Here is a 16,126-nt window from a genome sequence, read left to right as displayed (position 1 = left end):
CCCCGGCTGTGGTGACACGAAAGCCCTTGGCTGCTGCCTGAGCTCACACCACGCTCTTCCTCTCCCCACCCCAAGCCGTGGGTCCTTCCCTGGCTCGCGACACCTCTGCCACACACTGTTATGTTCGCAAGTGTCCAGCAGCTTCAGCAGGCACAGTGGGATCGCTCCCCGGGGAGCGCAGGGAAAGTGGTGGGCTGCACCACACGTGTTGTCTGGTAAGCAAGAGGTCAGGCCTGTCAGGCGAACGTGGGCCTTGTGCTCACAGAGCAGGAGTTAGCATTCCCCTCCCCCCACCCCCCAATTCATAGAGGGGGTGGTTGGGTATGTGTCAGCTGAATTTGTGGACAAATAAAAGATGAAATGGGGAGGGGAGCGAAGGTCAGAGGTTCAAAAGGAGCTTATTGAGCAGGACACCGAGCAGAGCACACCAGATGGCACCTGCTGACCCTCTGATGAGTCCGAGGAACCAGTGGGCGCTGCCCAGTGAAACTCTGCCTAGAGATGTGAATGGACAAGGGACAGGAAAACAGTCCCCCTCTGGGGAGCAGCCAGGCAACTTGCCATAAATGGTGCTCATTTTTAGTCTAGTCTCCCATCCACACATTTTGCACACCCTGAGGTATTTGGTTTGCCTGGGAACCTGTTACCATAAATGTGATGTTGACTGTGGTTGTTCGGTTGCAGTTGTAAATTGCCACCCTTAGTCAGGCTTTCAACTCCATTTGACCTACCCCCATCCTTTTGGGTTAGGTTTGAAAGTTAATTTTAAAGAAAAACTAAGATCAGAACCTTTTAAAAAGAATTCTAGTAGAAAATAGTTGCTTCAAATTGTTCCTTCCTGTTGCTAATACATATATAAATCTCCCCTTTTCCCTTTTATATATGCAAAAAAGCAGTAGAGCTCTTATCATTTCAGTTATAATAATTCAGGGATCGGATTCCTAATTGGGACTCAAATGGGCTCCACACAAGCATTTGCTCACTACAAGTCTTATGCAGGCTTGGGGTCTAAATTGCGATAATGGTATTAGTGGTTTTGCACTGTTGAACTGGAAGTTGATACTGACCTGGGAATACATCAGCTGATAATGTCTGACAAAATAGGATGTTACCTATGAGAGCCTATGCTTCTCTAAAGCAGTTTGTCTTGAAAGTGCCACCCTGGCTTACCTTCCGGTGTCATATAGCAAATAATTGTTGTTGGCATCCTGAGACATTTTATAGCAGAAGCTAAAAAATGCTTTTTGCAAGAATGAGGCTCCTTCATTCAACCACATGCACCTTTATGATTCAACATATTGATCAAACTTTAGTTCTTCATTTCAATATTTGAGACCATTCCTGTTTGCAAACCCTGGAATGTTAACATAAATAAGAAACGATGAATACAACAGAGTTGCCATAAGCAAATTGTTATGCTAACTGATTACCTGTATTGAACTGTGCTATTTGAAAATATTGTTCTGTGATTTAATGCAGTGGTACCCAGCCTTGGGCTGCAGGCTGGGGTGAGTGCATGGGTCAGTCCAGTGCAGAGTTGGTGTAATCTGGTGCATAACCTCAGCCTTGCATACTGTGTTGGGCCCAATGGGCTCAGCCCCAAGTACACTGAATTGTACCTGCCACCCCAGCCCTGGTGGGAAATCCACATGCTCTGGATCAGGACCCATTATCCTTGCCCCACACATCAGCCTAATCCAGTACATCGGGCAATATCACCTGGCCACAAGGCTTGGACATTTGATGGTGGGGGAGCAGTGGCAGCATTCATTTCTACTGGTCCCCTGCCACCAGTTTTCCAGGTTTGTGTGGAGCCCTGTGAGCCACATGGGTTCCATGGCCTAGAGCAGGGGCGGGCAATTATTTTGGGCAGAGAGCCGCTTACTGAGTTTTGGCAGTCCATCGGGGGCCTCATGACAGGCAGCCCAGGGCAGATTAATATTAATTTTCTAATTTTTTTAGGGGCCCTGCAGCCAGATAGAATGGCCTGGCGGGCTGCATCTGGCCCCTGGGCCGTATTTTGCCCACCCCTGGCCTAGAGTTTGAGCACAACTGACAATGCATTTTTGTAAAAATACTATTAATGCCTCTTATTTTGGATTGCTGTACACTTCCTGCTGATGTGTATCTAGGGATGTTGTCTCCAAACCATGGCCGACCTGTGCATCAGGCACAACGTTGAGCCACAGTGACCTCTGCAAACCTGGTCCAGATGTTGCAAATCAGTTACTTAAGCAGGACTTTAAATGTGCTGACTTTGAGCTGCTGTGCAGCTCAGTCCTTTTGTGGAATCTGGGTTCATGTTTATCTAAATTATGAAGATAGTTAGTTTTAACTAATTACTAGAAAAATTCAACCAATCGCCCTGTACTAAAAAATTCAGAAGAGAGTAATATTAGCTTATTGTATCTTCCTTCTTATTCTGCCCCTACTATTGTTGTCATATAGGTTTATATTTGAAATAAGTGAAAAAATTAAAGGAAAATTAATAGAAATGATGGGTAGACAGACATATGAGCAAGGCCATTTTTAACTTAGCTTAATTTTAGAGGCAAAAGAAACACCCCAGAATTGTTTAGCTTGATTGTCAGTTATATATACTTATTTAAAAGTAAGTTAAAAACTGATTATGTGTCTTTAAATAGGATATTTATGGCAAAATTTAGTAATTATGAATCAGATTTGAAATGTGCTTGTGAAACTCATATTTGACAGTATCCCTAATTCTTATGCACATCATTCCCTTGTATTTTAAAAAAGATATAGATCTGAAACTTCCAAACAAAAGCAGAGGTTTATGAACAAATGTTAGCTGGTTTTCTGTTTTTTAGACTAGGTACAGACATTCAAAAAGCCTGAGGTAGAATTGATCTGTTATGTGGTTTTCTTTAAGTAACATAGTTTAGACTGGTGATGAACAGAAGATACATTTGCCACATTCTTAGACCAGGTGCTGCCATTTTTAAATCAGTCTCTGTCAAAATTTTGTCCTGTTACAGGTATAGACAAGTTTTGTGTGCTGCTCTTCTGTTCCGTTATCGGTATAGACCAGTTTTGATTACTTATAACCAGTAAAACATAATGTCTGTTCCTAGCCTAAAAACTGAGATGCCTTTGAATTAATCAATCAATCGACTGTTGTTGCATTAGTAGGATGATACTAAAAATAGTAAATCTGTCCTGCAGTCTGAGCTGAGCACTGTGGTCTGTAATGGAACTCTATCCTGTTTAACAGATTACCTATTCAGGCACCTCAGCCATAGAATTAAGGCCTAGTTTTCAACATAATTGTGAAACTGTATAGACTACTTCACTGTGTTTGCCTTCTGAAACAGAAGAGTCACTAGTTTAAATTTTCAACACACTTAGCAGTGTAACCATTACAGTATTACAAAATCAAAACCAAAACCAATCTATGAGTACTGTGCAGGATAAAAACCGTGTTGTTGAAATAGCTATTTAACTGTATATTACTTGCATAGTTTTAGTCTGAATGTTTTATATTTGTATTTAAGGAGGGAAAAATGCTTTTTTTTTTTTATAGTGATCTATTCAGTCTTGGATTAGAGTATATTCCATGAGTTTCATTCTGCACATATTCATGTAGGTAGCAAAATTCTTACTGAGTTTGGTGGTTCTGAATGAGATCCCAAGATAAGATGCATATAAAAATATTTAGAATAAAAAAAACACACAAGAATTTTACTGCACTGTTCAATAGGTGAACATTATGTAAGTTACATTCTTACTTGGTTAGATGTGATTTATTAAAACTAAGGCAAAAGAAAAGCAAGTGTTAGAGTATAAAAGGGAAAACATAAAGTATAATGAATTTTAATTATCCCCTTTATTGTGTATTGCATCGTGTTAATAACTGTGCTAACACTGCTTTTACTTAATTTAATGCTGATTGCTTCTAACCTTCACTAAACAGCTTTGAAAATTGCTGTAGTTTAGCCTGAGACGTTTGACATTAGCTGCACCAATTTGAAATGGCCAATTTGGATGATGACAGAGCCTCTTCTGCACGTGCTTTCTCGAGGTTTGGTAAGTGTGTAGTCTTTTTGTGCGTCCTTTTTGAACATAATGATTGTTGTTGATTTGTATTGTAAACATAAATTAAAATGGATGCGTTTACCTTAGGTTTTTCAAACAAAACTTAAGTTCAAGATTTGTGTTTCTTTCAGGGAAAGTCTTCCAAATCTGAAATATTTAGCTTTCTGAGGGCGAAAAAATTTTTCTGCTTTATTTGTGTATGTGCTGTCTTGTTTGCTGTTTGAGATCTCTTGTATGGTGATGAGATTTACTTTCTGCATTTGAGAATTCTCAAGTTAAAGTAAGGTGTAAATTGAAACCAGTGTAGTTGCTCTGTCATGACTTCATATGTAGATATTGGTGATCTGGAATAAGAGTGACTTGCTATGATTTCCCTTGGGTGTACTTGGTCTGCTGTATCATGTCATTGGGTCCACAGGGCTCCCTGTGGACCCATGGGGAGCCCTGGGACCTGTGCACTGGATTGGGTGCCTGATCCTGGCGCGCAAGGCTGAGTGGGGGTGATGCTGGGCTACAGAGCCTAGTCCCAGTATGTGGGGCTAATGAGGGTGGTGCCAGGCCTTCAGGGCCCAATCTCAGTGGGAGCGGGTGGTACCAGGCCCATGTGGCCCAATCCTGGCACTTGATCTGTGCCATGGATTGGTGCCGTGCAACTCATCTGGCGTGGAGGGCCAAAAGCTTGAGCACCACTGGGTTAGCTTTATGTGTTTTGAAAGTGGATTAAACTAAAATGGAATGAGATAGTGTTAGTCTTGTTCTGAGTGCGGTGTTTCTATATATGAAGTTACTTAGGGAAAACTAGAAAAACTTACCTGGGTTATTTCCTGAGATATTGTACTAGTGACACAATTTCAGTGGTGGATATGACCAGTTTGCAGATAAGAAACTATTAACTGTTCAATGCCATAATTGCATTAAAGAGTTACTCGAGCTATTCTGCTGTTGCCAGACTTCTTGTCTTCCTTGTAATATTGTGGGAGCTATTTGAGCTTTTTGCCTTTTGAGAAACCATTCTTCCTTAATTTTTGTAAAGGTACTATGATATACCTATAATAAACCTTGATTTCTGATAGTTAAAAGCTGTTGTCGCTCTGAAGCATCAGGTTGAAAAATCAGCAGTTCTGGGTCTCAGTTGCTGAGTATCTTTGTCAGCTGAGTATCAGTTTCCTGTGTGGCTGGCAGCAATTAAAAGACCTGGGTAGCAAAACATGTGCATGTATTTTAATGTATTTTGACTAGGCTATCTTGTGTATTGATTTGACAATTTATTTCTTAATTTTAATTTCACCAAGTTTTGAAATCCAGCTAGTAATCTAAGTACAGTGGGTTATATAAGAAAAATAATTTTTACTGCCAAAGATTAGGAGACATGGGATAAAGCAAAAGAAATGTGTTTGAAGTCATTTTCTGTCTTCTATTAATAGGAAAATAGCCTTCAGAAGTTTTAACACTTTAAAACAAAAGTTTTATTTTTAGAAGCGAGAAAACACAGAGAAGTTTTATATTTGGAGAGTTTGGCAAGTCTTGCGATCACTTGCTTAAAAAAACAGTTCTTTTTTATTTTTACTTAGCTGTTAATGGCATACTTAAGGGAGCATGTTGATAAAAATACACTGACCTGCTTTCCTCTTATCATATCTTTGCCAAGGGTAATCTGCAGTCCTACAGATTTTTTTTCTGTTTAAAAAAGGCAATTAAAAATGTCATTTTAAAATAAAAACTATAGATAAAGTGTATTTCCCCCCCAATTTGTTAATTTAGCTAAACTGTTAAAACAATTTAAATGAACCTTTAAAGTGTTTTTCCTAATGAAAGGTAATTAAAGAGTTCTTCTAGACTTGAAATTGCAGTCTGTGTTCTCCCAGGTTAGTAGTTTGAAATTTGTGTGTCCAGTTTTGTATGGTAATTGGCTGCTTTCCAATACTGAAAAATTAGGAAATGGGGAACTTAATTCTGGCAGTTTTGCAGTCAGTCTTATATGGTATTGTCCCAGTGATATTACCTTTACAGATAAAGCCCGTATAAAATTGCTCTCCAAGGCAGGGAGTTTCTCTTAATCTTTGGTCCAAACTTTAGGCGACTTCAGGTATTCTAGAATGATACATAATTCTTTATATCGCCTCCTGTTATCTTGGTGCTTCCATGGAGAATCATTATACTGTATTTACTTAAATCCAAGACAAGGGTTTTGTTTTTTTTTCGGTTGTCTGTTTTTGCTGCCATTCAACAATGTGGGGAGAGGAAGGTGGGGGGAAGGCTTGTCTTGCACTTGAGTACTGGAGCAGCTTCAGAGCCACTATTGGTGTTGCTGCTTGGTCACTTGGGAGGGAACAACATGTGAGGGAGGATGTGGGGGGGTGGTAGGTACCAGGGGTCATAGGTTGGAGCAAGGACTTTTCCCACCACAGTGATAGGGAGAGATGAATTTAAAATGACCATCCAATAATTAGATTCTATACATGGAAAATGATAACAATGTTGTAATTTTTCATGTATGGACTCTGATTATTGGGGGGGGGGGTCATCTTAAATTCAAAGTTGTCTTGAATTTGGGCAAATATTGTAAATAGTGCCTTCCATGGCAGAATCTGTAGAATCTCTGGTACCTCAAAAATGCAAAATAAAAAGGTAAGGGAAGCTAGTAGTGGTTTGGGAGTTGGAGGTTGGTGATGGGAGAGAGGGTTTTTGTGTCTCTTCTTGTGGGAAGATGGTTTTTAAGAGGTAGATTTCATAGACGTTAGGTAGTCTTTTTGTAATGTTTCTTAATGATAGTTAGATTTGTGTTTTGTCTGTTCACCTCTGGAAGATGGCTTTATAGCTGGAGGTCTTCAATACAGGTTTTTCGTGATTTGTCCTTGGGCACTTGTACCATCAATTTCAAATGCAGAAAATGGTGGGGGGAGGAAAATCTCTTCATGGGTAGCTAGATATTTAGAAAGGAGAACAACATGTCAAATTACATTTCAGACTTAAGACAAGATTCACAGAGGATCTTAGGGAAGGTGGTGCTGCGTGCTTCCTGTGTCTAGAAGTTAGACGTCTAGCTCTTGGAGTGGAATTCACAAATGCAGGTTGGACACTTGGGTTTCCTATGAAGTATATAGGAAGAGTTGGGTATCTAGCCTCAGGATTCCTAATATTTGGCACTTACGCTAGCCAAAGTTGTATTGAAGTAGGGGTGTGATTAAAATTGTGCCTCCCATGCACCTAACCAGCTCTGAGGTGCTTATCTGAGGGTAGGATTCATAATGTTAAGCAAAACATTGCATTTCCAGCAAAACCAAGGAAGTGATTCTTCCACTCTATTCTGCATTGGTGAGACCAGAGCTGGAGTACTGCATCCAGTTTTGTGCGCCACACTTTAACAGGGACATGGACAAGCTTAAGAGAGTCCAGCAAAGAGCCACCCGTATGATCAGAGACTTGCAAAGCAAGCCATATGAGGAAGGGCTGAGGGACCTGGGACTCTTTAGCCTGAAAAAGAGAAGGCTGAGCGGGTACTTGGTAGTAGCTTACTGCCACGTTAGGGGAGTACATCAAGGGCTCAGTGAAGAGCTGTTCACCAGTGCACCCTTGGGGAAAACCAGGAGTAGTGGCCACAAACTCCTGGAAGAGTTTCAGACTCAACATTAGGAAAAAACTTTTTCACAGTCAAGGTTTCCATACTGTGGAATAAGCTCCCTCCAGAGGTGGTACAATCACCTACCCTGGAAATCTTCAGGAGGAGACTGGACGGTCACCTTGCTGGGATCACTTGTCTGCCTGTCAAAGATGAGAAGGCGCCAGTGGCAGCTGTTACCAGATTTGCCTGTCACTTTGGGGTGTGCTCATTTATTAGGGGTACATTTCTGGGATCTCTGTAATTCTATCAGTGTGCTGCTTGTGTTTCTTGTGTTTCTGTATGGAGCTGTACCTTTCCCTTCTGCAAGTCCTCACCCCCAATGCAGCTATCTTGCAGGACTCTGGTTCAATGGGGCTGAGTTCCTCCAACCACCAAATCTGTCAAACACATATGCACATACACACACACAGATTAACAGGACATGCCTGAGCCAGGCCAGATTATTCAGCATTGACAGGCTGACACCCTTATGTGCTTTGAACTCAGTTCATCCCTTCTTTCAGCAGGACAATAATTAGCGCAGTTAGACACACACACACGCTAACAGTATGTCTGAGCAGGCTGGGTTTAATCAGCACTTTCAGCTGATACCCTCATGCACCTCAAAACTCAGCATGTCACAATGGTCCTAGTAGTAACTCCCTTGATGAGCAGATGCCACCCTAGTATTTGGCATTACAGGGATCTTTGGCTTAGGTAAAAGAAGCATTGCTGCAGAGCAAATGGGGAGGTCAAGGGGAAGAAAGAGTAAGTGAGGTTCAGAGAGAGAGCATAGCAACCAGCTTGACCATAAAAGTTATTTATTGCCAGGTATATGAACTTACGATGATACCGGTAGTAATAGCCATACAAGAGAGACAGATAAAACAGTTACAGTAAAAACTTTGTTATCTGGCAGCCGTGGGGAATGGGGGGTGCCAGATAACAAAATACGCTGGTAAATTGAGAGGCCCAAACAGGTGTCTTTGCCTGTTCGTGCCGCCGCTTCGCCTGCTGTGGTGTCGCTGACCCTCCCATGGCAACGCCAACCCTCCCGCAGGCCCTGAGGGACAGGGAGGCGGGCTTCGCACAGCCTGCTATGCCTTGGACTGTGGGGGCTCAGTAGTGCAGGCCACTTTGCCCCAGGCTGTGGGGGCTTGGAGAAACCAGAAGTGCCATGGTGGGCACTTCCAATTTCACTTTACCTTACAAGTTGGCATGCCAGTTAATAGAGCATGCTGGCTTGTGAGGTGCTGGTTAACAGAGCTTTTACTGTACAATGTTACATAGTTTCAGTTAGGTGTTTGGGGTAGTCTAGCTCAAGTGTGATTAGCAAAAGTCAGGTTTAGACAGCTGTTCCTGGAGCAAGAGAGCAAAAGTCAGGTTCCTGGAGTCAGAGAGAGAAAGAGTTGGGGTCTCACCCCTCAGCAAAGCTTGAACCAGTCGAGGTTCCCAGGTGTTTGTTGGAGCTTGCAGACGGGCAGAGTTCTGAGCAGGACCAGTGGAGGGATTCCAGGCAGAAAAGGAGTGGAACTGGTGCAGCTTTTGGATCCAAGCATCAGGACAGAAACTTGAGCTTTGGTAGGGGTTTTTCTAGTGAACTAACAGTGACTTAAGGGAGAACACTAGGTTTGTTTATGGGTAAACAATGGCTCATATGCTGGTTAATAGGAACTGATCACTCCTAGCTGTGAGTGGCATTACTCTGAGGTAGCTCACAGTACATACAGGCAGATTCAGTGTTTTGGGTACCAGTAAAGGTGTCACTACTAGAACTGGTCTGATAAATGCTGAGCTGGGTGTGTGCAGACCTGGGATGATTTGCATTTGGAGCAGAGATCCCCCATATGCAGTGCTCCCCTGCTTCTCTGGTCCCAGAATTCAGTGCAGTCCTTGCCTTGGAATCTCTGTTTTCCATTCTGAATGCTAATGAAGAAGCATCTCCCATGTAAATGAGTTGCCATCTGGTTTCCATCTCTGATATCAGGGGAGTTGCTTCACTCCTGTCAGCCTTGCCTAGAGGGATTTAGGTGCATCTCCCACTGCATCTTCATTGTCTTTTGTAAGTCCTTTCTCTAATAAGTTTTTGTTGGGGGGGGCGGGAGGGGGGTGAGTCCTTTGTGAGTCAGACAGGCTGTGTTCTGTGCTAGAGTTCCCCAAGAGCACAGACCTGACAGGTAACAGCAGGACCTAGAGGGAGCTGGTGGCAGGACCCAGCAGCTACAGCGGCAAGGCTAGCCCAGCCCTGTCCCAGCCTCAGCCCCCACTGGAAGCCTCTGCCTGGCAGTGGCAGTGGGTGGGAGCACAGGGCCCACACTAGTACCCTGGGGCCAGGGCTGGCAGGGGCCAAAGGTGAGGTGGTAGGAATGTGGGGCCTGGGCTGGCAGGGGTGCTATGGAGTTGGGCCAGGCTTGATTTTTAGATGTTTGATTTTTTTTTTACTATAATTTGGTATTTTTTTGGTTCCAAGATGGCAAACCCCCTTGCTGAAAGGCGTACTTCTGGGGGCAAGGGGAGGGACTTCTGGGGACAAAGGTCAGGGGATAGGAGATGGGACCTCTGGTCCCAAGCTGGTGATTAGGGGATGGGGTATCTGTCAAGGGGCAGGGCTACCCATGCAGCCCTCAACAGCTTGCCAAAACTTGGTAAGCATCCCTCCAGCTGAAAAAGTCGCCTGCCCCCACTGTAGATTGAGCTAGGTATACTCTCCATCCTTCCTACTGAAACTGGGATAATGCATTGTAAGAAGGAAAAAGTCATGGGATCAGAGTGAGCAAACAAGGAAAGATCATTACTTTGTAGCTCAGTGATAAGGAAATTCCTGGGAGAAAAAGGGAGAGACTGGGTTTACAGCCTCTCATCTCAGCACTTCTTGTGCATTTTGCATGAAAGAATTGGGAAAAAATAAATAAGAGCATAAAGTATATAAGCAGTTTGTTCCTCAGTGACCCAGTTCTGACCAGTTTGAAGATCATTTTGGAAAATTTACATTGCAAATACTGGGTGATACCTGTATGTAACTGTGGCAGAAGAATTTGTAGTAAATTCTACCTATTGATTACTGTAATTTTCTCATAGCTCATCTGACTAGCAGAGTTCTTAGTTACGTATTTTTTCCAAAAATTGTTAGTGTTGTGTATGTCGACTACCAGTGAACAAGTCATCTCAAAAAAACATGTTCTAATGTCCAATCCAAAACAGTAACTTATTTACCACGTATACACTTAAAACTGGCTACCAGTTTTGGCCCTACAGGCCAGATCAGGCCCTGCACTGCCCCTGCACTCTGGGATCAGGGCCTGGGGCCCTGCACTGCCTCCACCCAACCTGTACTTGATTACAGCCCAGCAGGAGCAGCATGCGACCCCAGGGTCCAATCCTGACACACAGGGGCTGGGTGGAGGTGGTATGGGGCCCAGGGCCCAATCCTGACCAGGTAGAGATGGTGCAAGGTGCTGCGCTGCCCCTGCTTTGTCAGGATCAGGCTTCCAGGGTTCCTTGCTGCCGTGTGCTGCTGATTTGTACACGAGGCCATGGCCTGTGATGCTCCTTATGGGAACTGTGGGGAGCCCTGTGGCCCAGATGACATGTTTCTGGGGGCTTGATCTGGCCTGAAGGCCTGGGATTGAGTGCCCCTGGTTTAGAATATTTTCAGTGCTTTAAGAATAATATTAGGATTGAAACTGGGTTGTTTTGACCACATAATTCTGACTAGAAAATAGAATGACATGCTTGCCTTGGAACTTGTGTTGAAGAGAAGTCATTACATGGTTCATGGACAAGACTGGAAGATGAGAATTTTTAAATTTTAATACCATTTTTTTTCGTTGTTAGGTTTTGGCAAGCTGGTTTCTCTGTTTATGAAATGGCAATATTTTTTCAGGCCTGTCATACTAAGAACTCTTATTTGACTAAAGTTTAGTAAGTTTCTAGTCTTCTGCAATTGTTGATTATATAAGTGGATTTATAGCTGCCAGAGTTGCCTAGGAAGACAGCCATAAAAGCATACAAATTGCACATTAAAGAGAGGTATCCAGGGAACTTTCAGTGTAATAGGACTTTTCAAACACCACCAGCAGAAGCCATATGGATTTTGTAATCATGACAGATTTTTATTACAAAGTACATTATGGTTTTGTCATTGATACTTCTGTTCTAGTAATTTCAGCTACAGTTGTCATTTTGTCATTTTGTTTGGAGTAATTCAAAGTTAGTTGGAGAGTTTAGTCCTTTCAAACCTCCCCATGGTATTTCTAAAGCTTTTCCCTGTAATCATTATCAGGGATCTGGATTTTCCATTTCCCATGGAAAAACAAAAAACCCCCACAGATTCTCCCTTTTAACTGAGAAAAATATGGATTTCTCATCTTAACGGAGAAACGTGGATTTTCCACTTTTGTAGAGAGCTGTCTGCAAGCTGGCAGAGTTCCAGCCTGCAAAGGGTTGGGGGGAGCGGGAGGAGGGCAATCAGGTAGGGGGGCAATATGTATGTGTGCACATACCCATGCACATGGCTGGGGAGGGAGGAAATGAATTGGGCAGGGTGGGGGCTCCTGCCCAGCCAGGCGGTGTGTGGGACTTAGGGTCTGTGGCTGGAATTCAGGGCCCAGGGAGCCAGACAGAGCTCTGGGCAACTCATCCAGGGGGGCAGGAGGGGTTGGCTCCCCCTGCTGTGCACACTCCTGGGTGGGAGCGTGGGAGCACATGCCCCCCAGGTCAGTGCACAGGGTGAGAGCAGGCTGGCTGCTGTAGGCTCAGGCTCCCCACCCTGCTGCCCTCCCTCTGGGGCCTCTGCAGCCCAGCAGGTAGGACCTGGCACAGCAGGGCACAGTGAGGCTGGGCAGGGAAGCTCCTTGTCGCTGCAGCAGCAGGGATGGCGGTGGGGAGTTGTACCCCTCATTGCTGCTAAGCAGGCAGGGAGCACCTTGCCACGGTGGCACAGAGCTCCCAGCAGCAGCAACAAGCTTCTCTGCCTGGTCCTGCTCTGCCCTGCTGCCCTGGGTACCACCCTCTGGGCCATAGAGGCCCCAGTGGCAGGGCAGCAGGGTGGGAAGTCTGAGCCTGCAGCAGGCAGCCCACCCCACCACCCCCTCCATGGTTCCTCTCCAGCCATGTTGGAGGAGGGAGAGCCAGGCTCCATGCTCTGCTCTGCAGCTGCAGCCACCACCTCCTGTGGGCAGCAGCTGGAGCTTGGAGGCTGCTGGAGGGGGCAGGAAGCTCTGAACCTGGGTCCCTGGCATTATAGCCCTAGCAGCTGGGAACCTCCTCTAGCTGGGCTGGTGGGGGGATGGGGGGCAAGGGGCACCAGCAGGCCTGGAGGCCTGTGGCTTGGGAGTGAGGAGCCTGAACCTGCGTCCTCATGAACGAAGGGGGAAGAGGGAGCTCTGATTTTCCATGATAAAAAAACCCACAATCAAAAACAAAATTTACACTTATTTAGAATATATTTTATTATGGTGATAGGCACACTGGTAGGCTTCTAAACTGGTTTAAAATTGTAAATATATCAATAAAACATTGTGTTCAATTCATGCCCATATATATATATGGGGGGGGGCAGGAATTTATTATAGAATTTGCAATGTTTAAACAGAGAAAACCAGGATCTGTGAATTATGTACCTGAGACTAAGTGTGCTATAAGAAATTAAGAGGCTAATCTTTGCCAGAATCCTTGAAGCAATTAACAAAGTCAGGGAAATGATGCAGATGAAGTTGTCAGACAGCTGGGAACAGTTTTGATAATGTAGTAAATCAGTAGGATTGGCACAAGCAAAATAAAGCAAGTCAATTGATCTCACCTTAAAATTAGTTTAAAAAAAAATTGATAGGAATAGTAGTTTCACTTCTTCAGTAGTAACTTCTCTCAGTTATTTTTTTCTAGATTGTAATGAAATACCTGGACAATATATACAAGTTTTCTTGGTACAGAGTCCTGACTTGAAGGACTCAATAGACCACTGTCAAACCAAAACGACACAGCTAGTGATTCCATAAAGATTGTATTATGTAAGAGTCCCAAACAGTGTGTATTTTGGAGGAAAGAAAAGACATTTGGTAGATAAACTGTCTAGGATGTAAATTATGACTTTGAATCATGTTTAGGGTTACCAATTATACTACTCAGTTTCAAACTGAGCCCATTCTATTTTCAGTTTACTCTGTTTCTAATGTGACCAAAGATACATTAAATCTAATTTGGGCAGCTAGAGTGTAGAATGTAAGTGATTTTTTTTTTTTCTTTAACCATTCTGTAGCATCTCTTTCTAACCTTGTCAATTAGTAAAATATAAAAGTCTAAGAATGCTTAATAGTGACTTATATGGAAACTGAATATAATGTATGTATAAGGCCTAATTCTTCTGATTTCATATTCTCTGTTCATCTTGAATTGAATGACTGCACAATATTAGGTAATTTTCTTTGGAAGACAGAGAATGATATGTGTCCATGTGCCTGTGAGAGCTTATTCTTGTCACTGAAAATTATGCAGCTTGTCAAATCCTAAAAAATGTTTGTGGTAGGTATTTAAAAAGTTAAAATGTCATTGTGGCATCTACATTGTTCTCTCTGAAATGCCGTCCAAGTAAAATAGTACATATTTACCTAACACAGCATTTTAGAAAGTGTTAAAAAATATTGTGACCTGTGATCTTTTTAAGTTGCTTGCAATAGAAAAATTGCTGTAATATTTTTCTGTAGTCAGAATGAATGAAGACTAAGAGCTGGAATTTTCCAATGGTACCTTGAGTCAAATGGTTGAGAAATACTTGTCTAGAGATGCTATAGAGAGAGAAAAATAAGGTACAAGCTTGAGCCTTGGGGTCACTCATGGAAAAAGAGAGGGATAAGAGGATCTGCCAAAGGACACTGAAGGTACAATCAGACAAGAAAGAGGTGAAGGGAGAGGATAAAGCCTGGCAAACCAGCAGGGGTTTGAACTTTAAAAAGTTAGGTGTTGGAACAGTAAAGATAACCAGATGGCAGAGAGAAGTGAGGTTCAAGGGATGCTGAAGAAAATGTGACAGGGTAGGTAGGGGATATTATTTTAAACGTTTTAACAAGCAACAATAATTCTGTCTTTTACTCTAAATATTGCTAGACTTCTTGAGACATGGTTCTTTAGAAAAAAGGTTGTGGTACAATTCTGGGTTGTGAATAGGATTCAGGTAGAAAATACAGAACCCTTTCTTATGAAAAAGAGAATATGCTACTGTGTTATTATGAGGTTAAGTTATTTTTATAGTGTTGATTTTAGTCATCTTAGTCTTTTCATGCATATAAAATATCTGGCTCCTATGCAAAATGGATTGTGGTGCTTGGGTCATTATGGTTATATTTTGGTTCATGTTTATTAGTATTAGTATATAAGATGGCTAGATTCAAGTTTTCCTACAACTGAATGCTGGTTGAATACATATTTGACATAAATGTTTTAATGAAATTTTGGCTTGAAACTTCTAAAATACATGAAATCACACTTGGTATTCCAGAATTTTTCTGGTAGAGTCCCTTGGCCAATTTTGGTAATTTTCGCAGAATTCCAGAACTTCCCTGTTTGGGCTTACCCTCCTTCACTGTGTACAGGTCAACGCAGTGTATATGTCGACCCCAATTTTCTGATCCAAAAAGTTAGGAAGCCCAGCCCTGTCCCCTGGGAGCGGCCCTGTGGCACGTGCCCCCCCTCAGTGACTGGTTCACTCCTATTTGAAAAAGGCTCACTTACTCCATGTTCATAATGATGAGATGGCAGTGTTAAAATAAAAAAAGATAACTATTCAGAAAACAGGTTAGTTTAAGAGTCATTATTAGGCATTTACTGCAATCTTTAGAGCAGGGAGGAAAATAATTACTGCTGTTTATTTTAAAAATTCTCTTTGGATTGCCAGCCCTCAATACTCCATCGCAATGCTGTTCAGCAGAGTGTGCTAGAATTGCTTGTTGTGTTGCTCTTGTGGGAGCAGCCCTCCAGAAATTGTAAAGGTTTTAATTTTTTACATTTGGCAAACATGCCAACTTCAGAAACCTTTGACATTGTAATGTCCCTATTTAAAATCAACGCTCCTTATAGATTATTATTGTTGATGTGAGGGATACAATAAAAGGATAAGACCTGTAATAATTGTCAAAAATTGGCATTGTAGACCTCTTATATAGCACACTTCTGTCAGAAAATTTTCCATATTTGACCTCAGCCGAATCATTAAAAACCTAGTAATATTTACTGTATAGTTATGCTCCAAGGGGAAAGTTATAATACAATGCATTTAACTGATTGAATCTACCTTTTTCAAATTAAAGTACAATGCTTAAGGCTATTTTTATTATCCAAGTAGTCTTCATAGACAGCAAAATATTTTATTAAGAAGTAATTCAGTATTGTGAATCAAATTATACAGAATGTCTTCCTTGGGATTAAGATATATTTGTAAAAGCTTGCTTTAAATTTTACAAGCTACAGTAAACATAT

The 16,126-nt window shown here is 42.4% G+C and overlaps 1 protein-coding gene across 3 annotated transcripts in view; it reads left to right on the top strand.

Annotated features, from left to right (window-relative positions):
* Positions 1–16,126, top strand: part of PHKB (phosphorylase kinase regulatory subunit beta) — a 195,880-nt gene that overhangs the window by 392 nt on the left and 179,362 nt on the right. Inside the window, exon 2 of one of the 3 annotated variants that reach the window (XM_019535775.1) lies at positions 3,935–4,047. The exons of the other annotated variants lie outside the window; for them this stretch is intronic. Within the exon in view, the coding sequence (XP_019391320.1) occupies positions 3,993–4,047 (55 nt within the window). The 5' untranslated portion in view covers positions 3,935–3,992. The remainder of the gene's footprint in view (positions 1–3,934; positions 4,048–16,126) is intronic. 3 annotated transcript variants of the gene reach the window in all.

This window comes from Crocodylus porosus, unplaced genomic scaffold, assembly GCF_001723895.1.
Source record: "Crocodylus porosus isolate Cpor-Errol unplaced genomic scaffold, CroPor_comp1, whole genome shotgun sequence".
In the NCBI taxonomy this organism is placed as follows: domain Eukaryota; kingdom Metazoa; phylum Chordata; order Crocodylia; family Crocodylidae; genus Crocodylus; species Crocodylus porosus.
The sequence above is the reverse complement of the archived record's forward strand: the minus strand, read 5'-3'. Positions and strand labels throughout refer to the sequence as shown.